The sequence below is a fragment of the Acanthopagrus latus genome, chromosome 1, assembly GCF_904848185.1.
Source record: "Acanthopagrus latus isolate v.2019 chromosome 1, fAcaLat1.1, whole genome shotgun sequence".
In the NCBI taxonomy this organism is placed as follows: domain Eukaryota; kingdom Metazoa; phylum Chordata; class Actinopteri; order Spariformes; family Sparidae; genus Acanthopagrus; species Acanthopagrus latus.
This window is the reverse complement of record NC_051039.1, coordinates 12,935,324-12,960,387: the sequence shown is the minus strand read 5'-3', so window position 1 is coordinate 12,960,387 and position 25,064 is coordinate 12,935,324. Positions and strand designations below refer to the sequence as shown.

Sequence of the window (25,064 nt, the reverse complement as noted above, 5' to 3'; positions counted from 1 at the left end):
GAGCTGTGATGGCCGAGTGGTTAAGGCGTTGGATTCGAAATCCAATGGGGATTCCCCGCGCAGGTTCAAATCCTGCTCACAGCGATGAAGCCAGCTTTAATCAATGTATGTGACCAAAACAACAACAACCGAACGTTGGCGTAAACAAAACCTGTTCGGAAAAATCAGCGTGCTGTGATTATGAGCAAAACCAGCGACGAAGGTACATTATAATGTAGAGAAACTGCTGTCTGAAATAAAAGGGCTCAGTAAAAAAGTGCACTATTCATGCACTAATTATTAATTAAATACACCCGTTAACGAATTCTTGAATTCACAATAATTTACAAATCGTTAGGATCCTATGTAGGAAAGTATGTGCTTTGGTAGCCTATTAATTATAAGGAACATATTGTTTAATTAATGACAAATGATATAAAAATCTAATGTTATTATATTCCAATTCATTGCAAGAATAAACAACAGAGTATTTCAGTCATTGCTGACAGGTCAGCTAAGCGTGCAAAACGTGAAATATATTAACAAAAACTTTAGAGAATATATGTAGAGTACATTAGTATCAGTTGAGCACTCAAAGCTCCTGAACACCCCGAACAGTCCTGATTAAAGTGTTCATGATGCTGACTGATTTAAAAAATAAAAAAAGAAAGAAAGAAAAAAGAAAGAAAAACAAATAAAAACCGAAACGAAAATGAATAAACTCTATGACTGAACGTTACCGCAGATGCGTTGAGATCTCGCGAGATCAGCCCGAGAGCTTCTGAGCGGCGTTCAGCACAGGTGAGCGCTAATTGACGACGCGACCACGCGATGTGAGGAGAGACAGGTAAGGGGGTTCTTACCCCTTTCTGCAGGGTTAGTGTTGTCTGTGTTTTCAAATACAGTCTGCTAAACGTTTACTCATATTAAGGGTTTGGTTTTTTTTAACCCCAGTTAAGGAAACATGCCGATGAACAACAACCAGGTGAGAACAATCCAGCTGGATTACCTGTACAAGCGACACATCAACACGTCCTCATCGACCTCTAGTCTTTCTCCTGTTTGTACTTTCTGTGTTTCTACATATAAATCCAGCTGTAAACAGCTTGGATGGCAGATTCTTATCAATTGAACTTCCCCTAAATCATATATTTTGGATTTTTGGGGCTTCAGATTACTTATTTGCTGAAAGAAAAAAAAAACACATATCAGAAACAGAATATCTGTGCATCAAGTAAAACTGTTGCTGAATAAAATGGACTGTGTCTGTAGCTCTGTGTGTCTATTGATTTCCCGCAGAAGGGACAGAGTGTAGCTGCCAGACTGGCCAAGCTGCCAGTGGTTCGCTCAGCCTGCATAAGGCTGTCGGTGTTGTACACGGACACCAAGTGCAGCCACCCCAGCCTGATGTCTGTGTGTGAGGGTCTGGAGACACGAGTGACGGCTCTGGCTTCACCTGTCATTGTTAAACTGGAGCCACACAGTAAGTTCAGTCAGTCACACTGGTACATGCCTGCACCCTGCTGCTGTTCCCAGTCTGGAATCAAACTGTGAAACAAAGAAGGTGATCACTGGAAAAGAATTTGCTGCAGGAGAGACCACACAATAGACATGTGAAGTATAGATACTGTAATCTCCCCTTTGATAATCCTCTCAGGATGCTGAGTTTATATTTGCTCAAATAAAGTTGTGTTTATAGGGGCAACATCTCCTGCTAAATGAAGACTGCAGGGGTCTTTTATTGCAGAAATGTGATAACTTTTCACTAACTGCTTCACTGCCTGGATTATTCCCACAGTTTCCATTGCAAACGACGTCGCATGTAAAAGTCTTGACTGGCTGGAGACGAGGTTCCCAGTGCTGCACACACCCACAGAGGAGGTATATTTTCTTTCTCTTTTTATTTTTCAGACCTAAATGAGCCTCATAAATCTTTCCGTCAATCATCTCCTGGCTTTGTTCTGTTTCATCCAGATTGTTGCCACTGCCAAGACCAAGATGCACGAGATCCAGGATGTGGTGAGCACTGCAGCTAATGGGACCGTGGACTGTGTGACGTGGCTGATGGACATGATGCAGCAGGGCGGTGACCGGGCTGACCAGCCGCTTGTGGACCGAGCCATCAGTGTGGCCTGTATGGGACTGGACGCTGCTCTGATCAGGTCAGAGGCTCTGATGGACCGAGTGCTCCCTCCCACTGAGGAGGATAAAGGTACGTGGCTTAATGAAGAGTTACCTGATGTAAAACGAGTCACATTCAGAACCTAAATGTCTCTTGTCACTTAAATTATCTTCTTGCTGACTTTATAGGAATAGAAGCTCACTTGCTGGAGGGTTTCGATGTGGCGACACCCAGGAGAAGTTACCCTGTGCAGCTGGTTTCACTCACTGCCAAGCTGTGCAGGAGGACCTACCACATGGTGGGGTCCAGGATTCAATCTGTTCAGGTGTGCTGTGAGTAGTTTATCACGCATGTTAGAAAGTATGGGAAACACGCGCACAACACCATCAACACCTCTCTAATATGTTGATTTATCCATTTATGACCCAACACCTAGATTTAGTCTGTTACTGAAAAGCCCCTATTTAGACACATGAAAACACTCAAAGACTTAAAAGTAAGAAAGCTGATCACAAAGGTGGGTTACATCCATTTGCATGTCAGGATGAAATGTCACTTCACAAATCCATTTGACTTGTCTTTTCTTAGCCTGAGAGAAGTTAGTCTGTTGTCCTCTACTCCACAGATCATGGAGAACTTGTCTTCAGGTCTGGTTCAGGACCTTCAGACCGGCTGGCAGACCTTGGCCTGCAGTATGTGGGGGCTGCCTCAGTACGTGCAGCATCAGCTTGTGTCTGCTTTGTTCTTTATCTGCCAGATGTACAACTTGAGCTGCCCGCTGTCCCAACAACACCGACCCAACCAAAAGAGACGTTGTCCAAGTGCTGCTGAGCCCTCAACTCACAAGGACGTGGTCCAGGTTCACCATCAAGCGACGCCACCAGCCGTCCGAATGAGGTGGCCGACCAAGACGTCTCCATTTGATAACGGGTGTGATGTTAAAGGATGTATTGGTCGCTGATAGAACATCATGATAGTGTGCTGAATTCATGTCCCACTTTCAGGTCCAGCTGAAAATTGGCCTAAATGAACTTAAATAAAACTTGAACATTCATGAACTTTGATTCTCGTTGTGCTTTTAAATCTGCCTGCTGTTCAGGCAGACAAGCCACCACAATTAGGCAGTGTGTATTTGGTGCAAATAATGGGGGGGGACATTATTAATCATGTAATTATAGAACAAAACACCTTTTGATGTTGAATTTGTCTGTATGGTTGATTGTACCGCTTCAAAGTCTCCACCATTATCCCCGTCCCCAAAAAGCCAGGGACCACAGGACTGAATGACTACAGACACTGTAGTGATGAAGTTGTTCGAGCGCCTTGTGCTGCCCCACCTCAAATCCTCAACCAAGCCACTCCTGGCCTCACTGTAGTTCCCAGTCACAGACTTTGACACTCTCCCCTTTGGCAGGAGGCTGCAGTCCATCAGGACCAAAACCTCCCACCTCATGAACAGTTTCTTCCCCTCTGCAGTTGGGATCCTTAACGAGTCCCGGGACCACCACCCAAAATGATACGGACTCTTGCACTCAAACCCACAATATTTTCATATTCTTACAGTATGACTTTTCTGTCACAGCAACCCACCAACTTCATCCAGGGGTAAGACCACCCCATCGTCATCTCATGTCAGTCGTATTGCCTTCTGCAATGCAAATGGCAGCTGTGGCTCAGTGGTAGAGTGAACATCTTATCAGAATGCTGGTATGATTCCCCAGGTCTGTGTGTCCTGGGGCAAGATATTGAACCCCAAACTGCTCCTGATGGAATGGTTGGCACCTTACATGGCAGCCACCACCAGCAGTGTATTAATGTATGAAATACTGCAAGTTACTTTGGACAAAAGCATCTGCTAAATGCCCTAAATGTAAACATCCCATTATACCACTGTATTAAAAAAAATTGAATTACAAAAGGATTTTTTTCAGCAAAACATGTGTTTATTTGACTTTTTGATTTCACTTTTGGCTGGACTCTGACTTGGATGTGGATGCTCTCAGAGAAGAAAGGCGGCGCCTCTTGGCGATCTGTTCCTGGCGCTTCTCCTTGGCCTCCTGTTTACAGGAACAAAATGTGTCAGTAAAATGTTTCAATACAAAAAAGCAGCCATTCAAGTCAAGACTGCTGCACAGCAATATCACAAGGGATGCCTTTAACCTCAGCCCTTTCACAATATTGGTTTACTGCTGAAGGCAATTCTTCAAAAAGCAAACCAACTAATAAACTACAATGACCTACACTTGGATTTGACCTTGTTTTAATGTTAATTGTAATAACTTTCTAATCAAAACTTTTAAAATGAGGAATCCAAACAAAATGACAATCCTACTAACTCAACATGTATAACAGCACAGAAAATGTTGCAAAGATGACCTCTATGAAAAACATTTCTGTGCAGCAATGAATCTGCATTTTCAATCTAATAGTTTCCCCAATGTGAAGGATTTTTCACCATGTCTAGAAAATTCACATTAACATATGATGCAATCTAGAGCTAACAAAATTACCTTCATCCTCTTGGCCAGCAGCTTGGCGTACTCAGAGGCCTCCTCCTTATTCTTCTGGGTGCGCTGTCTCTTCAGGGCAATGCGGCGGCGCTTGTGCTGCAGCACACGGGGCGTCACCAGTCTCTGGATCCTGGGAGCCTTAGTTCTGGGCTTCTTGCCTATTAGACAGATGACATCCAGTTATTATAATGTGAACAAATGCCTAATGAGGTAGATTGAGTTGGGTGATGGTGCATGATATTCCCATTCACTCTAATAGCTCCAGTGCAGGAAAACTGCCAATATGATGAGCATCATCAAGACCGAAACTTTATTGGAACCAAACAACTTCTACATTTGTTTCCACAAAAACTCTTTTAAAATCCCATTAAACAGTGATTCCATTCCTACAAATCACATTTAACATCAACCGACTATACTGTGAGACCACAAAGCTCTAAATCGAAGTTTATCTGCTGTTTTTGTTTTCCTGACTTAAGTTTAGTATCCAGTACATCTGTTCCTGATCTTGGCTTGTACAGCAGACTTTGTACAACCAGAAAGGTCAATCATTTTGTCACCATCCTCAGTGATGACAGCTCCATCTCTACAAAATGCAGAGTAAGTAGAGCAGCTGATTTTAACACTGCGCCCATGCATTGTTACTGATGCAGGTGTACTTAATGTTGTGATGTACAGAGGTGACAACCGCTTCAGAGCAGGACTCATTTTCCAGAACTTATGCTGATGAAGCCAAAAAGTAAAAGGGCTTTTACTCTGGCATAGCATCAGCTCATCACCAACAGCCAGTGTATTCTATTTACTTATTCAACCTTCAGAGTAAAGTTAATTTAAGGATGCCGTAGACCAACATGCATGTCTCCATCATTACACCTGCATCATCACTAATGTTTGTACGCACTATTTAGAGTTCAAGTAGGTGCAATACTTAAGCAGCATTTTCATTTGAAATGATAAATTTGTCATTCCAATCCTCTGCCCCAGGCTCTTTTGTGTGTATGGTCAATGATTTTTATCTTTTTACACAAAAAGTAAACCCAGGCAAACAGAGGCAGAGGAGCAGCAAGACAGACTAATGTTCTTGGTGACCTAAGTTTTATCTGGAAAGGAACTACTCAGACTGCGTGTAAAAACAGAATTTTAAGAAAGAGGATAATAACTACAAGTGTATACATCTAGTACACTGCTAAACAGCTGAGATGATAATTGGTGCAGTTATCACAAAAGCAAAAGGCTTAAGACATAAAGCCTTGCAATATTACACCAAGAGCCAAGCCATTTATATAATTAAAAAAAATATTCAAACTGTTTTAAGGTCATCCCAAGTATTGTAAATCAATATCTTAGCCTAAGTTGTATATCCCTGATCCCCATCTTTTACCTTGAAGGAACCAACTTTCCCCTAAAACTTGTGTTTAACTGGCACATAGTCTCATTCAAGCTTCATTGACAGTTAAATCAACACCCAGTAAAGAGCGATACTCTGATCACTAGGAGGCTTAAGTAAAACTGGCAGTGGGAACAGCGCTATGCTTACCTTCTTTAGTCAGGGGTCTCCTCACAACATACTGCCTAACGTCATCCTCCTTGGCAAGGTTGAAGAGCTTGCGGATCTTGCTGGCCCTCTTGGGACCAAGACGGCGAGGGACGGTGCTGTCGGTCAGCCCGGGAATGTCCTTCTCACCTGAGGGTAACCAGACCAGAAGAAGATGGGTCAATCAAGATGATTATGGTCAAGTTCATTTTATAAAATTGCTGGGTACCTGCATAAATCATAAACAAATCAAGTCATTAAGGACAAAAAAATCAAGGGCACAGACAAAGACGCAGCTGCCTGCTACTGCAGAATGACAAGAGACTGTACACTTTCTGGAAAATCTGGCCACACTTAACAGGATCTCATCTCACTCTGCCAGACTCAGTTTAAGAGGAAACTGAAAGTGTTGAAAAAAAAATAAAAAATTCTCTGCTTCATCTTAGTCATATTATAACAGCTCTAGTGTCAGTCCAATACTCGTGTAGACAAGTCAATGAGAGAGCATTGCAGTTCAACCATCCACTGACCCAGACCCTGGTTGCATCTGGTAAAGCAGCTCCACAGTTACTTTGGCAACACGCTGTCCCCCCTTAATGACTACAGACCAGTCAAAAAGGGTCTACTGGTGTGCCGTGAACAGAATTTACAACCAACAATTTGTCATCGGAAAAAAAGTCTACACTGTGTAGCCTACAAGAATTAACTGCAGGTTAACTTTCTGAATCAGATGTTCTACATTGTAAATTAGTCCTTATAAGCCAGATGGAGAACGTTACCTTTCTTGACGATGACCAAGTTCAGAACGCTGAGATTGGCATCAACGATGCAACCACGGACAGACTTGCGCTTGCGCTCGCCAGTCCTGCGGGGACGGTAGCAAGAGTGTCCCTTGCTGAGCAGCAGGCGCACACGGCCGTGGGTCAGCACACCCTGCTTCATGGGGAAGCCCTGCTTGTCGTTGCCTCCGCTGATGCGCACCACATAACCCTGTAAGAGCACAGAAACACAGCTGTTACTCCTCTGCTATTCTGTTTAAGATACCTGTCACACAGAGATGATTTCTGTATATGCCAACTTTTGCTCGCTTGCATCCTCTCTCATCCTATGACCTGGAAACTGCAATCACTGATGACTTTTAAATCTATTAAATGCACTGAGATGAGGAGCTTGGGAGGGGGACGTTTTAAGGTGTGGATGCGAGGACAAACAAAACTGCTGCATTTTAGTCATCATAGGAGAAAATCAGCTTGAGTGTCTGATAGTATACACACATTGAATGAGAGAGCATTGCAGTTCAACCATCCACTGACCCAGGCTCTGGTTGCATCTGGTAAAGCAGCTCCACAGTTACTTTGGCAACACGCTGTCCCCCCTTAATGACTACAGACCAGTCAAAAAGGGTCTACTGGTGTGCCACAGTCTGCATTATGATGTGCATGTATGTCCCACTCACAGCAAGGAATACTTAAATGTACACTAGCAAGGTCACATCAAGTATAAAAGACATCAAAGTGTGAATATCACTACATACCTTCCACTCATCTCCCAGAGGGTCAGCGGACACCTCAGTGGCCATACGCTTCTCATAGAAAGTACGCAGCTTGCGCTCATCATCAACTTCAATCAGCTTCTGGCAGCCAGTAGCGGGGAATGAGATGTTCAGCTGAAAGGGAGATACAATGAGAATGTTAGTACATGAACTTCAGCATATTGGAGTACACACAGGTCATGACAGGTTACTGAAAGTCCTCATGGAGGCAGGTGTAGCAGGTAATACTAGCTGAGAGCTGTGAGGAGAACATCTGACATTACAGGGGAACGTGTGAGACTTGAGAAAACCTCTAACTTGTAACTGTAATGACTATAGATTAGCGTATTTGAGCTAAAGCTAGACTTAGAGATTCAATGGCTCGGGGGCCTGTTAGCTTCTCTGCCGGCTAACTGATAGCCTGCTAACATTAGCCGTCGGTACATCGCTAGCATTAGTATAACCATTGAAACTGCGTAAATTGACAACGCGGAAAACACAAAGTTTAAACTGAGTCGGCTAAAAAGTTTTAAAGCTTTTTAATGCAGTTCACTGAGACTTGGGCTCGTTGCACATTGCGCTCAGTGTGCGGCCATGTTTCTCAAACCACTAGCCGACAGAATCCTCAGCGCTGGATGCTATCACAATCAAAGCTCATCCTTCGTGTCAGATCCGTGAATGTAATATTTAACTACTCCGCTTTTAAGTTCAGAACCATGGCATCTACAACACGGGAGTATTTTAACGAAAACAGCCTCAAATGGTGATTTACAGTTAGGGAAACATTGTACCTTCATTTTGCCAAACCGGCCCTACGACGGTCCGCCACGGAAAAGAGAACGGATATCCGCTCCGTGGTCTCACATAGGCCTGAAATGTTCTCGCGATAACTGGCTCACTGTTACGTTCTCATCAGACTCCAGCTGAAGGTTATTAAACAACTTCAAACCAGAGAAGCGAGAACAGCGAGACAACAAAAAATGCATTCAACGATTACCAAATTATACATGTATTCTCATCTTTAATTTAAATATCTGTGTCAATTAAAAGGTAAGTTTCACCTGAAAAGAGACACATTCCAATAATGTTGTCAAAATAATTTGCTTCTTAAAAAAACATATCTGGGTTATCGAATTTATTTATTTATTTATTTACTTGTTTCATCTTCTTTACTCTAGACACATGACAGAATAAAGCTAACCTCCCCCGCTCATGAGTGTGAAACTTAAGAAGACTTGTAATCCTCTGAAAACTCAAAACACGATAAATAAATTACATTATCAAACTGATCACAACAATCGATGGTTATGATCATGTAAGTAGCCTAAATTACATCAACACAACGAGGGCATTATGGAGTCACTGCGCATGCGTTGGTCAGAGGGCGCCAGAGAGTATTTTAGCAGCTGTGAGGTCAAGATAACAACCATCCCAGTCCAGTCAGAGAGAAGCCCTGCACAAGTAATGTCTAAATGTACACTCCACCTTGTGTCTTTAGCAGTTCACTGATGCAGAACTGATGACATGTCATACGAAGCTGTTGAACAAAGTTCCTCATTTTACAGTGTGAGAAATATACCCAAAATAACTTCTTCCCTTGATTGTGTTTTCTTTTGGAATGAGATCTTGAAAACTGAATGACAAGTTGATATGTTTTTACCTTATTACCCACACCTGTGTGGGTAAAGTATTATCACTAAAAAAAAAAATAAAAAAAAATATGTGAGTGGCCCCTGTCAGTGGTACAAAATATATCATAGTATCTTATTATTATTGATGCATAAACATGTATGCAATATTTTAACAATCCTGGTCAAGATGGAGCTCATTATCTTACTAATACCACTGGTTATCTTAATTTACTGTAAAACAAAGAATTGTTTTTTATTTACTCATGTAGGAGCTTAGAATCTGAAAATCAGCTGCTGAATAAAATGTACTAAATAGGGCAAAGAAATCCAATTAAGCAGAAGTGTGAAATATCATGTCATGGAGATAAGATGAGCTAACCATTATTTATCCCCTGCCAAATTGTTGTGCACAAAAGATGTACGTATAACTTGTATAAACATACATTTAAACCTCATATACAACTTAATAGATGTCCACAAAATTCAAAATGTACACAATACAATGAAAATAAACAAGGATTATAAGTTCCTTATACCTCAAGATGATTCTAAGTGAGGTGTGTAGTTATTTAGTGTATGTCAAGTGGCATTCAGCTATGTACGTACAGTAATATGTCTCTATAAGAAGCACAGTTAACTGTATTTGTTAAATTCAAAATACTGAAATAAAGTACAAGTACATCCAAATTACACTATAGTGTACACTACACAAAACTCCTCAGTGATATTAGGATTTGGGTTCATTTATGGATGTGCATGGATATGCAATAAAAGTCAGTAGAAATGCGTTGCATTATTTTGGGGGACTCACAAGAATAACAATTAAGATATGCCACAGAATAAACCATCAAGAGTAACACAAAAATATCCCAATATTCCTCACTCATTTTGAATAGTACTTAGTTCCTCTACACCACTAAAAACAAATGTTATTTCCATAAGAATTCACTGAGGTGAAAACAAATGTACACACCACCTTGTTGGCTAAACATGTGGTTTAATCCCGTATGTAAAATTGTATTCAACGTGTTAAATCATTACGTTTGTTTAAAGCTAATCAATCACTTTTCATTGTGTTGTTTTTTTTAGGTTATGTATTAGAAGATAAAAATAAACAAATAAACGAGGACTTCCGGAGCCGAGGCCGCTGTGGTCTCGTTTCACCGAAGACGGAAGTAGACGGGAGCGAACCCTCTCGCCGCGCTCGAACGCTCTTTGGCCAGAGACGGAGCAGCTGTCAGTGCACAGCACAGAGCGTCACGACAGGCAGGACAGGAGGCTTTGTTGACGGACCGACGCGTTAAAAATGCAGCTCAGCGACAATTTATGTACTCTGTCACACTGGTGGATGTGCAATACGTGTCAGGTCTCAAACGACATCATCTAGCGGAGGATACTGACTTTTCCTCCTCGAGTGTTTTTTTCCCCTCTTCTTCTTTCTTCTTCTTCTAGTCTTCGCAGTGTTGTCGTCTGCTCGGCTCTCACTGGTCCATCCGACAGAAACATGAGTAACGTTAATCTGATTTTTTGGGACCAGTTGCAGGCTGGCAGCTCCGAGGTGGACTGGTGTGAAGGCAATTACCTGATATACCCCAGCATCGCAGAATTTTACAACACGGTCGGTGTGAAGGTCTCATTGTGATTTGTTTTTGTTGACAGCTAGACAAACCCACAGCTTCTCTGGCTTTGTGTCTGTTCTTCTGTGATGCACTGCTTTTCTTATATAGCGTTGTATACGACTCCACCTTGTTAGCAACAGCTAGCTTTTAAGTTACACCGTCACCATGATGTTTTTAAACTGTTAGCTTCAGGTTACAGATCCTCCGTTTTTTTCTTCTTTTTTTTGAATTTTATTTGCTCTGGCTGATAGTTTGTTATAAAACACTGATCAACTTCTGACAAGCACGTTGTCACTGAGCCGACACGATCAGTCCAGGTGTGATGTAATCTTTTTTTTTTTCTTTTTTTTCTTTTTTTGCTCATAGCTTTTCCTTTTGTTTTATCATTTCAGATCAGCAACATTTTGTTTTTTGTTTTGCCGCCCATATTAATGTGCTTGTTCCGCCAATATGCAACACATTTCAACAGTGGGATCTACCTCATATGGATTCTGCTGGTTGTGGTTGGTAAGTTGGCTGTCTGTCTGTCTGTCTGTCTGGTGACCTTTTTAACCTTTCACGTTTCTGTTCACTTTTTCTAACTTCACTTCAGCTCAGCACACAGAAAAAAATAACTAGTGCTTATCCATGCCTATATGAAATGTTTATATTTTGTTAAAGGTGTACTCTGTAGTTTTGGGAATGAAATCTTAATCAAAAGAGGAAAATCTTCATTGACTATTTATTAATTATTTTTTTTAATGCAAACTAAAACAAACTCTTTGTTTTCATGACTGAATAAACAAACTGACCTTAAAGGACAACTGTTTTGCTTTTCCACCGAAATTTGCAGGTCTACGCTGTTTTTTTTTTTTTAAAAAGCGGATCAACCTGCAAAAAATCGCCTGTTGACTCCATTCCCACTTCCAGATTTTTATCCGATGGGTCATGTTGTACGCCGCTGATGCCACGTTTCGCATCACAAATTCGCCGGAAATGGTTCCAGTTGGGTTCTTGTGGGTTCTTCTGCATAGCTTCCGCATTGTACGGAGACTTCCGCCAACCGAGCCGAATAACTTCCTGTTTAGTGCCCGGCTAACTTGAATGTGGATACTGTAATTTGATTGTATGGCTCTTCAAGACTTCCCAAATGTTATCGGACTGACTAGGAGACGCTTTTTTCACAGTGTTAGCCTATTGGCCGTAGGGCATCAGTTCACGTTGTAGTTACGCGGTTTGGCCACTACAAAAATTGGCTTCAACCCCGACCCACATCCTGGTGTCTTGAATAGACTGCAGGAGACCGCATCCCAGATTCCTTCCTAAATTACACGCCACCGCAGGATGTCAATAATGCGTCATCACTTCGCACCGAGGTATTTGACCCGGGTGTAAATGCAGAGTGTACACATTCCTATTGCACGCAAAAAAATCTTCGCGGGTTTAAGTGGGATTTTTGACCAGTGGAAAAGTGGTATGTGTTTATATGTGGCGGACCCTGCCACCTCTCTAGCTTCAAACTGTGTTCTGGGGACCTTATTTTCCTCTGAGAGCAGCTTTTCTTCTCCTTAAAAACTGCATAGTGCCCTTTTAACTGACAAAGCATGTGTCAGTGTGAGGTCTGTCATAAGAAAAGAGATTAGAAAATGTGTTACTGCCTGTTGGATGAATCAATTGGACATAATTATCTAGATCTCACTCTTCATCTTATTACACTGAAGCAACAAGTGGCTGGTTTTAGCTTTTAAAATGTGAACATTTGGTGGTTTTCTTGGTCTTCTATGCAAGTAAAGTCAACATTTGGAAGGTTTTGCTTGTTGCTTGTGGTTACATCATATCAGCTTTGGCTGTGGATTTTGTGAAAAGCAGTTTGATCAATTCATTGAGAAAATAATCTGCGGATCATTTGATAATGAAAATAATCTGTAAGAGTACATCAGAGCTGCTGTGAATGTAATTGATTAGTTTTCAGCTGTTAAATGAACCACTATTTTGATCATGTTTGTAGTCAGTTTGAGTAATTCTTTCAAAAGAATTAGCGCCCTTGGAGGAGTTTAACCAAGTAGGACCCCTGGAAATGTCCAACAGTACACTAACTTTTCACAAGACATTAAAGATACCAGACTTCTAAAATGATTTTATGGACTTTTGTGGACATGTCTGCAAATTTTTGTGAGTCTTCAGGCCATCAAAATTGTGATTTTGCTTGAAAAACTTGCAATACAACACCCTAAAAATACATACATGTGAATATTTCCTGCTGCCTTTACTCCTCTGTGACAGTAAACTGAATATCTTTAACTTGTGAACAAAACAAGACATTTAGAGGAAACACTGCTTGATATTTTTCACCATTTTCTAAAAATGTTTTGATTACACTATACATACTGTACGTTGCAAGTAAGTGCACCAACAAAAAAACTCTGCTTGGACTCACTGGCCTCCGTCACTGTTCTCCATTGTAGCTTTAGGGTACCCTGAATCATTTTACCCCCTTGTACAGACTGTGACTGGGCTCTTTCATTGGCGGGATGAATAAGCCCATTGCTGAACGTTTCATTTGATTGGACACAGTAAATTCTGTCTTAAATGGCGCTGCTTTATGTAAATGACAGTCCTGAGGAGATTACAGTTGTTTCCTCACTGCTGTTATGAAAACAGTCGGCGCTGCAGCGTCAGCAGAGATAACCTGACAGACCTCCCTCTGTTCCTGACAGGTGACCTCAGCAGGCCGAGGAAAACAACTGCAGCCCATTTGCATAGCTGAGTTAGCCGCAAGAACTCGAACAATGGGTCAGATGTGAGAGAGGTCATTAGCTCTGGTTCTGCACAGCGTAATGTTGTATCAGTCTTGTCTTTTCACATGACTAAGTGCACCAACCAAAGGGAAATGAAAGCAGCCCTCTAATTTCAGTCGCTCTCGTTCCATAACACGACAGCTCTGAGTATATTTTCAGGGATCTGAAGGCGGGGTAAAACTTCAGGACGCAGCTTGCGAGGGTTTACACGGTTTCATCTCTCCTCCCCTGTCTCTGCAGTCGGGATGAACTTTGACACAAGCAGAAAAACAAACCTATGTATTCTCGAATGACGACACTATTCAGCCTCTTTTCTTTGGTTCTGGCCTCAGCTGTGTGTGTCGCTCACACAGTTTGGGATTACTGCGTTTCCTGCTTAAAATACCAATTATAGACATTTGTTACGTTCTCTCATAATTCAATAGTTTGGTTTCTAAAGTGTCAGAAAGTTGTGAAGAAAAGGTCACAACTTCCTGGTCCAAACTGTCCAAAAATCCCAAATATTTTGTTTAGACTAAGAAAAAGTAGCTAATATTTACACTTCAGATCTTGGAACCAATTAATGTTTGGCATTTTTTGGTTGACAAAATGACTCTTAACTTCCATGAGAAAGTTAAGAGTCTGTATATGTTCGGTCCCCCCCTTTTTTTTTTTTTTTTGAGAAAAAGAAGTTTGTGCAACTGTAGGAATCTCCTGCAGAGGCTGTTCTCAAAACAGATTGTGCTGATAACAGAAGGTCTGTTGGACCGTGATAACAAATGGGCACCGACTGATCCGTCCCTCCGCAGCACTTTAAAACTCACAGTAACACCGCTTCCTATTTTTAACTATAACTGTAAAGATTTTGTGTTCTCTGCCAAAACACTGCAGGTGTTTCTCAGTGTTAGAGGCACCAAGTGAGTAACTTTACAGAAGACTGCCGGTCAGGCCTCACGTCCCTAAAGTTTCTCACTTGTTACTTCCAACACATGCGATCTGTGTGTTTCATTTAGAGGTGTCATTTGCAACTTTTTCATCATGTTGGTCACATTTGATAAGTGGAAATGGAAACATGTCAGCTGTGCACTTTGTAAAATAAACACAGTTTTGCAGTTTTTTAGCACTTGACACAAAGTTCATAAGGTTACAGGGTTCATTTGTTTATCATTTCACAACACTGAAGTTGCAAAACTAAAGAGCTTGTGTCCTTTTAAGCTATGTTTTTTTGACACAATCTGACCCTCTTATGCTTTCTTTAAAAAGTGACATTTATAAGCATTTTTTAAAAGGGCACAATCTCATAAACACACCGATGACGTCTCTCTTTTCTGACAAATGTTTTTTCTTGCGTCTGCCTCTCTGTCTTTCAGGCATCGGATCGACGTATTTTCACGCCACCCTGAGCTTCCTCGGCCAGATGCTGGATGAGTTGGCAATACTCTGGGTGCTGATGTGTGCCATCGCCATGTGGTTTCCCAAGAGATACCTGCCCAGGATGTTCAGGAGGGATCGGTATGTTGACCAGTGTAACACGCTGTCCGAATAACTACCTTCTGAGGGTTCACCCCAAAATCTTACCTGTAGAGTCTTTTTTTTTGTGTGTGTGTCAGGAATCATCTTGTATGTGTGTGCAAATAAAGTAAATACAAAAAAAGCTTAGTTCCATTTTATACAAGAGACAGTAGTCATTTCTGTAGCTGATATCTACAAAGGTGGAGGATTTGCACCAAAACAATCTAGATTGACCTAGTTTACAGATAAGAGGAAAAAAGTATAATGGGGTGAATTGTCCCTTTAAAACTGACACTTGCATGCAGATTTTCGTCCACTTGCAGCTGGTTTACAGGCCTTCAGCTGATCAGTTGAACTCAGGAGGAAACTCTCCTTGCATTGTGTGACTTTTCTTTAGTATTTCCGGTGGACATACAGGATGTTCTCACATGTGAGTGCTGAGCAGGTTTGTCTGAGCAGCTCACTGTTGGCCACTGAGATGTCATATGATGTTTCCACTGCTATGACTGCCTGTTTAATAATAGGCCTGTCTGAGATAGCTGACACCAGTAAAAGCTGCATCACATGTCTTAACTTCTCTTTCCATTGTTGCAGAGTCGTCGTGGCTGCTCTTTCACTTCAGCCTGTCGCTTTAAATATTCCCCATGTTTTTGTTTTATTACTGTATCTGGTTAGAGTGTGAAAGTGCTTTCTGTCTAAGAGCCAACGTTCCATCTGAATTTCACCACAGAGGGCAAAACTCTGTTCTGACATTTTTTTTTTTTCCTTCATGAATCTAGGTCAAGGTTCAAAGTGGTCATAGGCATCTTGTCAGGGATCACCACTGGGCTGGCCTTCGTCAAACCCGTCGTCAACTCGTTGTCACTCATGACCCTGGGCATCCCCTGCACCGTACTGCTCATCACTGAGCTGAAAAGGTTCGTGAACAGGTTTTTTTTTTTTTTTGGATAACAACACAGGTGATTGAGGTGAAGGTGCAGCCCTGATCCGTCATACTATGTATGCACCCATGTTTCTTCGTCGCTTCAAGGGTGGCACAGGATGTTATCCTCACTCACCAACTTGACTCAAGTTCTGAGAGCGAGGAAATAATCCTATACAATATTAAGTGTTGAGTTGTTATTTAATTAACTTGTGAAATAATAAGTGAGTAACTTTTCCAGGACTGTGGGATGACCGATTGTCTGCATGTGTAAGCAACACAGTTTATTCAACAAGAGTGGGTTGCACCACTATTTTGAAATCCATTGCAATTTGTGTATAAAGTCCCTCCAAAGTTTGTTGAAGCTTGCCTTAATTGGCCATAGAGCCTGTGAAAGAAGACTGCGGGATGTGGCCTTTTGTGACAACCTTAACAAGTGACCTTGGAGTTTAGAATCTTTATCACAGTATGTGTGTTCCTTAAACTGCTAGCTAGTGATGCACTAAATCAGGCTACATTAGAATTTAAGAAATGTCTTGGTAAAGACTTTAGTAAAATTAATAAATCAGCTGCTATCAGGGAAATCTGAAGCATGTCTAATCAAATGCAATCAACTCTGGTACTCTGTAGCTCCACAGGCTGCAAAATAACTTTCTAAGATAAATAGTTTCAGGAGGCAAATCACAAATTGTAACTTACCACACAACTTTCTGTAAATGTAGGCGTGACTTTGTCTTCTGTGATTGTTTGTTTCATTGATTTATTTGCCCTTTTTTCTGGTACCGATTGCACTTCATACAGGTTACATGTATTCGCAAGTTAACATGAGCTGTAGCTAACATTAGCATCAGCAGCAGTTAGAATTTCTTATTGTTTCCTAACAACTAAACTCCTCTGTGGAATGCAACGCGTTTTACTTTTGCTCAAACATTCATGCTGTAACAACCCTACACTGGACTCACAGTGACACGGCAGCTGTGATGTTAATTTGTCAAGCAATAAAAAGAATACCGTGTCAGGATGCATTCTCTGTGGTCAACAGTACATTAATGCTTCACCTTCGCCCCTTTGTGCCCCCAGTGTCTGATGACATGTTGCCCGTTCATAGCTAATTATAGGGCGTCATGATGTGAAAGAATGTTCCTGAAAACACACAACAAGCCTTCTTTCGTCACAGTAATGTGGGGCTGCTCCTTTGTTTTTCGTTTCCCACATCCCGTCCTCACCGCCCGTCACTCTTTTAACTTTCAGTCATCTATTGTTCAACCTGTTAGCAATTCTTGACATTTCTGCAAGTGCCAGTCATCCACAGAGGACGCCTGTTTTTGTTCCACTAAGTGGGAGAGAATTCCCGCGGCCCTTGGCTGATGGACTTTTGCCCTTAGAAACGGCGGACTGCTTTGTTGTTGTTTGTTTTTTTTTTTTACAGTACGCATGTTGGCACCCATTCAAGTCACTTCCAGTTTGACAAAAACAACCTGTCTTATGTACAGGACATCCATTACAAAGATTACATATATTAGTATTACTGGGAAGTGTTGAACCAATGATACCAATCACAGTTTTGCAATAATAGCTGAGTAATTTATGGAGGTCAGGTAGCAGCCCATTGTGGTTATGTTCCTGAAAAATGAGTGAGAGCAACGGCTGGATACCATCCACAGCCTGTATCATACCAGCTGTGTAATATTTAAAGCTTTAATTGAAACAACAGATGTTGTTCTTGACTGAAGTCCCGCTCTTGTTTTAACCCTTTGCTGTCTCGCAAAGCTTTAAAAATACACAACTTGATAAGGAAGTAACCCCAAAGCACAAACAAGTTTATAAAGAATACTGTATCTAAAATGATATCTAGTAAAAAAAAACGTGTATATCCTTACATTAGTATTCCTTTACTATGGTTTATCACTATGACCTATTTTTTTAGTTTTTTCTACTGTTTCCTGTCTGCGCCAACAACAGTGTACATTATATATGTTAATTTTTTGCAGCATCACTGGGTCAATACTCACAGAGGTCCTTTCTTATTTAACATTTTCTTTAATGTGACCTACAGATACCGACATCTTGAGTTGGTAAAGCCTCCTGCACCCAGCAATAAATAAAGAAAATGAGAAAATCCAGGCAGACGGCTGCATGGTCTCTGCAGTCACAAGTCACTAACGCGTCTTTTATCTCCCTCTCTCTCTGTTTTTGTCGTGTTACATCATTAAGTCTCCCTACGCCTGCCAGGCGTCATAACATTGATGGGTTGAAATCAGCCATGTGATGTTGGGAATTCGGTATTCAATGACGCAAAATGAAAATAATTGATAATTTGCCTCAAATGCATTAAAACAATGAAAAAGAAAATAGGTTTGTCACTCAAGTAAATTACAGATACCTGAAAAAGTTTAGTACAGTAATGAGGTATTTGTACAATATGCTTACTCTCCCTTACCCTCAGGATAAAGTAATTTAGACAATCTGGATTGTTTACATCCAGTCTGATTGCCTGAAGTCTCGTTTCCTGCCCTGTCAGACTTACATCACCATGTTTACACTTTCAAAATATCAACGAAACTGTACGATGTGCTGTGATTGATTAATCCATTCTGACATTCTTTAATAGAGTATAGTCGTCTAGTATGTATCTATGCCTTTCCAGCATTGACACCAGTGCATGAAGACTTATCTCCCGTGTCTTTGATAAATATTTGACTGATCTCGTGGTGCCTCTTCCTCTCTTCTCCCCTGAGTGAGTGAAGCCTCTCAGCAGTGCCTCACCTCAGATAGACAGACCGGACTTTCCTTCACTTATCTTTTGTCTCCAACAGTCAAACTCTCCATTGCGCTGCGTGTCTCAGGAGAATTCCTGGTTTCACATCATGCTTCTTATCTGCCACGCTTCTGTTTGAGCTGATATCCAGCCGCGTGGTCATGGTTCTGTCGGTTGATGTTTGTTAACAGGAAGGGGTGTTGACCAGCTTATGGCCGCTGTACTGTATGTACAGTACATTAAATCAGATACTGAGCCTATAGCTGACTTATTGCTGTACTTTATTCATTGTCAGGAATTGCTGCCACTTGAAAATAATGGATCGTAATACTTACAGTATCATACAGTATTGATGACAATTTAATGGCCTATTTCCCTCTTGGTGGACCTATCACTGGCCATCTATTATTGTACTTCCTGTTGCCCATGAGCAGCCTTGACACCAGTTTTTCTGTCTCTACTCCCTTTCTGGACCAATTATGTAACATACTGTACAATTTGCTAGTTTGATTCATTAATTGACATAGAGTTATACTGTAATAACAACAGGCAGCCACAGCAAAAGTCACATAATCTAGCTTTAAAAGTGGTCTGTAGATATAAAATATCCATGGCGTCTCCAGCTGAGTGATGCTCTTTGTTTATCTGAATATTATTGCATTGTTGTGGTTGCTGGGCTGTAGTCCTTTATAGAAACACTTTGTCTCATCCCAACATTCTTTTCTCCCTGAAACAATGGCAACCCAAATTAAGTGCTTGTAAACTGGTATGACTTTATGAAATGTTCTGACCTAAGGGATGGTGACAGACTGTAACAGTGACTGCATCGTCGTGAGTTTCATCGTCACCACAGTTTAGTCAGTCTTTGTTTTGGCAGCCGGTGTTTGCCAGTCAGCTGCACGGCTGTGTCTGTGTGTCTAAGGAGGACAAGACTAAGAATAGTTTATCAGCAGCAGTCTGGATTAGCACATGTCTCTGTAGGTCAGTGGTGTGTCCACCAGGAGATATTTGTACAGAGACGTAGAACAGAATACTTTTCACTGTTTTGTTAGGTCCCCAAAATAAGGAACGTTAAAAAAGAATGTGTGCACCGACAATCACAACAATAAACTGCTATGGACATTGAAGGTGTGAATGTAAACGCACCGACCTGGACTGACGAACACAGCCTGTTAAACACATAGTGTATTCTGAAAAAGACCTTCCACAAAAAATTCTTCCCAATCCAACTAACATTTTACAAAAGTAATTGTGGTTATTTCAAGTACTTTTTTATTTACTTTTCATTTTTTCCATGCCCCCAGTTGTATCAGCTGATAGTATTTATTCAAAACTTCCCTATGTGTCTTTGTTTCCACAACACAAGATTGTGTTAGGCTGCTTTTTTAGTAACGAAATTATCACAATCCTCAACTTGCACATTCATGACTTGTGTCTCATAAATTGCTTTTGTTTGGGACATTTTGTTGTTTTGTATTTGCACTGATCCTACACATAAGCACATTTAATGAAATTAAATGTAAAAATACAGAAAAACAGCTGCTGTTGGTCTGTTGATAATGTTACTATGTAATAATGAACAACATTGTTAGTCACAGTGTATTTATGTGTGTGTTTTCACGGCTGTACACATTTCTCAGTGCTGTGTTGGGTCGTTGCAGGTGTGAAAACCCCCGCGTGTTCAAGCTTGGCCTGGTCTCAGGGATCTGGTGGGCACTGGCTCTGCTCTGTTGGATCAGTGACAGGATATTCTGCGAAATGTGGTCATCTGTCAACTTTCCCTACTTACACTGTGCTTGGTAAGATCAAACACAGCTCAGAAGAAGCAGTCATGATTAACATTAAAACTTAAACACTCCATAACATACACAACTTATAAGTACTAAAAGTATATTCATCTTTCAATTTTAATGCAATTTGATTCATTTGGATTCAGATGTAGTGAGATGATTTCAACTTGCTGCCATTAGAATCAGTCAGTCATTGAAAAAAAAAAAAGTATAGGTAAAACATATGAAAAATATACAAACAAATATGTAAAATATATGTTTTGAAAAGAGCCGTTCAGTGTTTGAATTGAAGCGATGGACTGTCTCATCAATAGATGTGCAAATTTCACAGCACAAGGTATAAAGCACATGTTTGTTGGTTCATTCTAACTCCTCTCTCTCACAGGCACATCCTCATTTGTCTGGCTTCCTACCTGGGCTGCGTTTGCTTCGCCTACTTTGACGTCGCGACCGAGGCCCCGGAGCGAGGACCCGTCATCATGTTCTGGCCCAACGAGAAATGGGCCTTCATCGGCGTGCCCTACGTTTCCTTACTCTGCGTCCACAAGAAATCTGCCATCAAGGTGACTTAAGCCTGCTGCTGAACGCTTCCCCCACCAGGATGTGTCCAAGCAGTCGGGCCGTGTCCACCGGTGCTCTCGTGACTGGGTGATGTAGCACGTAGGTCTAAACGTGAGGATTTATGTTTTCCTTTTACTGTCCCTGGTCTGGTTCTCACTACACAACAGTGTTTATGCAACTCTGTCAAAGAACAAAAGGTGTCGTAAATTTGTCTTAACACGACACTGAGTGGCTTCTTAAATAGTCACAGTATCAAAGCCAAGAAAACCTTTACAGTGTACTCAGGCTTTTCACAGGCGATCTTGTCAGTATTAGTGTTATGCATCAGGCTTCTCTAAAGAGGAGATTTTGTACATTTTGTACTAATTGAAAAAACCTCATTATAAAAGCATTATACTGCCTTTATAAACGTAAAAAAAAACCCAGCATCTCATAGATGCAGTCTGGCCATCATGAAACCAGAAACAACAAAGCACTGGATTCATTAACTGTGATCAATGCGTTAAGTATCAAAGCTTCATGTTGTGTTGCTTATCTGATCTCACTATGCTCAACACAGCGGTTTATGTTAAAGTAGTGTTATAAGAAGGTATTTAACACCAAGCCTTGTGTGTTTTAAAGAAATACATAATGGAGTCATTTAATTTAAACCACCAGAAACACTATAGGCTTCTTTGTGTCATGGGTGTGCCGTGTTCCACTCCCAGCATGCCGTTGTGATTGTTCAAGATAGTATATGAGAAATGTGTTTAATATATTCCTGTATATATTTAGTTAACTAACAATGTAATATGCAGTTTATTTTCTGTATCATTCATATGTTATTGAATGAATAAGGTACCCTTTGATATTGGCCAAAACCAAAAGTAAAAAAAAAAAAAAAACACAGAATGTGAAATTAAGATGCGTTGAAATATTCAAGGAAATAATTACTTATTTTGCACAAAATGAAGAATGGTTCGCAAAATCCTATGGCTGAATACGTGCTGCGTAGCGTTTCAGAACATGATGAGTGCAATTATAACTCAGATATCTGCTTGCTTATGTACGGCTTTTAATGCTTCATTTTTTCTCTCTCACCCAGGCGTCTCAACTCTCAAAGGATAAGTTCACCCAAAAATGAGAAATCAGTCATTATCTACTCACCTTCATGCTGATGGGAAGTCAGGTTTGTAGTCAGGTGAAGGTTTCTGGAGTCTCACAGCAAAACAGCAACGCAGCATTCTCTTATAAAACACAAACAACACAAAAATAAAACATAAAATGGCTCGTTACAGCATTATCCAGGTCTCAAGAGGCTTCAGGGTCCCATATTGATTTTTAAAAAGACATTATTTATACCCATTTCTAAGCCAAATTCTTCACTATCGCTGCTAAGTTAGAAGCGTCAGCATCCCGTCTGAAGTGGGTGCACGAGAGCAACCACACGTGAACCACTTTTGGGCTCTTGCGGTTTTTTTGGAGAATTTCATTATGCCGGACAAGCTGTATGGAGCCATTTTATATATTTTTTTTGTAAACAAGTCCCCATCTACTTCAGTTGTTTAGGAGACTGCTGCAATGCTGTTTCACTGTGAAGCTCCAGAAATGTCTTGTTGACACACAAACTTCACCTGACTTTCCATCGCAATGAGGGTTAGAAGTAAATGACTGAATTTTCATTTTTGGATGACCTCACACTTTGAATTTTTATCAGGGTTATTTATTTTAGGTTCAGTGCTTTTGTGCTAAACATCATCAAAACTATAAAAACTGTGCAAAAAGCCTTAATCAAACGGGACTGTGGATTTAATAGGCAAAAGAAAGGACGGTTGTATCCTTGTGTCATGTGTCATAAACTCTAAAAGGGGAAATGCAGTGTAATGATTGCATTTGATAACAAATAGAAAAAATAGGCTAATGGTTGTGGTTGTGGGACAGATTAGGTTTGATTACTGTGTTCATGACACTGAAACAAACAGAAATTCTGCGTGCAGAATATAAAAAGGGAAGTTTGTTGCAAAGTTAAACAAGACAAGGAGCACCAAAGCTTTTTTTCACCACAAACCATTGTTGTAGATGTTCTCGAAAACTGCCTCAAGCTGTTTGACTAATATTGTTTTACTCGTGTCCTCCTGCAGAGGCTTCTGGGAACTCAAACTGCTAAAATAACTCATGAAGGGTCAAATGAAAGATCATGATTTACAAAGAAGTAGAACAAATATTTTTTTTTCTGTGATTCTGAAGTGGTATTTTTTAATAACATGAAGTATTTTGTGAAATCCAAAAACCATTTATATTTTTGTAAATGACGTGTAGCCAAATTTGAAGAATGATTTTTGATATTGCATGATTACTACCTTTGTATCGCCAAACATTCTTTAAAAATTGTTTTTTTTTATGTTATCTTCAGGAGAAAATACAGACAGTATTGACAATGTGAACAAAACTGTTGATGTGCCCAAGAATGCTTAGATTGTGCTGCAAATCCTATTGAATCATGCGTCTGATCCATGATGATGGATTGTTGGTATGAATTCAGTGAGTCATCCTCAGATTGAAGGAGTGTGTGTGAACAGGACAGCCGGGTCTGACGCTGCCCTCTGCATCGTGATATTTGTCTTGGCATGAGGTTTGATTATGATCTCATAACAGTGAGTAATGTCCTATTTATGGACTTACATGTGTATATTAATCTCAGTTTGGTTTTTTTCTCTGCTTGCATTGACAATACAGACAAACTGCACAGAGGTATTTATTTTCATAATTTATCCTGTTTTGTAAACCAATGTTTGTAATAGATTAGAACATTAGTACTTTATTTTATTTTATGCAATAAACCAAGTTAATGCTCAAACTGATCACTGGTGTTTATTTTACATAAAAGATGCATTGAAAATGTTTTCTCCCGGTCAGTGGTCAAAGTAACTTTATTTACTCAAGTACTGAACCTCAGCACAGTTTTTGAGGTACTGAATGATGACTTTATGTTACTTCTATGATGCATTGTTGTAGCTCAAAGTCCCTTCATGCCATTGAGGGTGTTTCTAGTTGTGAGTTTGATTGAACCCACTCAGGATGGAAAACCCCAGCATTCCTAAAATAATTATTTGTTATCTTGTTGCACACAATTGCAGCTTGTGTTTACAAATTATTGTATTACGATTGAAAATATAAATATTTCTTTTGGCACATTACAATGCTCGATAATGTGACAATCTTAAGGGACAATTTTGCATTGTGAGTACATTTATGTTACTGGTACTACTGATCTGTACTTTTACTCAAGTAGAACTTCAACCGCAGAACTTTTACTTGTATTTCTATTGACACTTTTGTTTATGATAAGGAACCTGAGAACTTCTTCCATGCTGTTCACATGCATGACCTTATATTTTACAGCTGTATGTGTCTTGCATCTGTTGAGAAGTCTCAGGACTGAGACTCCCAATGATGCAGGAGACACTTTCTGCCACCAGGAGGCAATATTTTCCCCATCCACTTCATTTCAATTCACTCAGCTGTCTCAGAACTGAGAACATGCGAACTAGTTGCTAAAACTAGTAATAGTTTGTTCACTCACAGAGCCCCTTGGTCCCCCACAGCTCTGTCACTGATCAGTGTCTTTGGAATTTTACCAAAAAATGTACAAATGACTGTATGTGTGGGGTTAGGGTTAAACAAAGAAGACAGTATATGCATACACTGGTTTAAACATGCTTCTTTAATCTTGTATGCATCATAAAGGGTACAAAAAGCTCAAGTATGTGTTACTGTGTAACCAAATTAAGTAAAGGTGATGATACAGTTAATAAAACACAAGAAGGTACAAACAGCAACATAGGAAAAAGATTATATCT

General features: G+C 40.4%; 3 protein-coding genes and 1 non-coding gene across 8 annotated transcripts; 3 read left to right on the top strand and 1 right to left on the bottom strand.

Annotated features, from left to right (window-relative positions):
- The first annotated feature begins 2 nt into the window (after window positions 1-2).
- trnas-cga lies at window positions 3-84 on the top strand. The gene has a single exon. It is a non-coding gene; the product is annotated as a tRNA-Ser (tRNA).
- Window positions 85-718: 634 nt separating this feature from the next.
- On the top strand, window positions 719-3,165 carry LOC119020315 (perilipin-2-like). Of its 5 annotated transcripts, XM_037099592.1 has the most exons (7): window positions 719-826; window positions 934-964; window positions 1,279-1,462; window positions 1,778-1,860; window positions 1,954-2,191; window positions 2,290-2,426; window positions 2,727-3,165. In XM_037099592.1, the coding sequence occupies exons 2-7, from the start codon at window positions 944-946 to the stop codon at window positions 3,060-3,062; spliced, it is 999 nt and encodes a 332-aa protein (XP_036955487.1). In that variant the 5' UTR covers window positions 719-826; window positions 934-943; the 3' UTR covers window positions 3,063-3,165. The 5 variants fall into 5 exon arrangements, with proteins under 5 accessions (XP_036955487.1, XP_036955495.1, XP_036955478.1 ...); XM_037099600.1 differs by having other exon boundaries at window positions 824-964; window positions 2,859-3,165; XM_037099583.1 differs by having other exon boundaries at window positions 824-964.
- Window positions 3,166-4,022: 857 nt separating this feature from the next.
- rps6 (ribosomal protein S6) lies at window positions 4,023-8,606 on the bottom strand. The gene is made up of 6 exons (XM_037120028.1): window positions 8,468-8,606; window positions 7,680-7,811; window positions 6,925-7,135; window positions 6,149-6,295; window positions 4,612-4,769; window positions 4,023-4,158 (listed from the first exon to the last, which is right to left on the bottom strand). The coding sequence occupies exons 1-6, from the start codon at window positions 8,471-8,473 to the stop codon at window positions 4,063-4,065; spliced, it is 750 nt and encodes a 249-aa protein (XP_036975923.1). The 5' UTR covers window positions 8,474-8,606; the 3' UTR covers window positions 4,023-4,062.
- Window positions 8,607-8,612: 6 nt separating this feature from the next.
- Window positions 8,613-24,065, top strand: acer2 (alkaline ceramidase 2). The gene is made up of 7 exons (XM_037119795.1): window positions 8,613-8,726; window positions 10,397-10,925; window positions 11,319-11,433; window positions 15,053-15,194; window positions 15,974-16,111; window positions 20,536-20,673; window positions 21,050-24,065. The coding sequence occupies exons 2-7, from the start codon at window positions 10,812-10,814 to the stop codon at window positions 21,234-21,236; spliced, it is 834 nt and encodes a 277-aa protein (XP_036975690.1). The 5' UTR covers window positions 8,613-8,726; window positions 10,397-10,811; the 3' UTR covers window positions 21,237-24,065.
- Window positions 24,066-25,064: the final 999 nt, after the last annotated feature.

Excerpts from the sequence above, each read along its gene's own strand:
- LOC119020315 (XM_037099592.1), top strand. The coding sequence starts at position 944 with ATGCCGATGAACAACAACCAG. Across the intron at positions 965-1,278 it reads TGCCGATGAACAACAACCAG|AAGGGACAGAGTGTAGCTGC; the intron begins GTGAGAACAATC and ends GATTTCCCGCAG. Across the intron at positions 1,463-1,777 it reads TGTTAAACTGGAGCCACACA|TTTCCATTGCAAACGACGTC; the intron begins GTAAGTTCAGTC and ends TTATTCCCACAG.
- rps6 (XM_037120028.1), bottom strand. Across the intron at positions 6,296-6,924 it reads CTTGGTCATCGTCAAGAAAG|GTGAGAAGGACATTCCCGGG; the intron begins GTAACGTTCTCC and ends GGTTACCCTCAG. Across the intron at positions 4,159-4,611 it reads TGCTGGCCAAGAGGATGAAG|GAGGCCAAGGAGAAGCGCCA; the intron begins GTAATTTTGTTA and ends TCCTGTAAACAG.
- acer2 (XM_037119795.1), top strand. The coding sequence starts at position 10,812 with ATGAGTAACGTTAATCTGATTTTTTGGGACCAGTTGCAGGCTGGCAGC. Across the intron at positions 15,195-15,973 it reads AGGATGTTCAGGAGGGATCG|GTCAAGGTTCAAAGTGGTCA; the intron begins GTATGTTGACCA and ends TCATGAATCTAG. Across the intron at positions 20,674-21,049 it reads CCCTACTTACACTGTGCTTG|GCACATCCTCATTTGTCTGG; the intron begins GTAAGATCAAAC and ends TCTCTCTCACAG.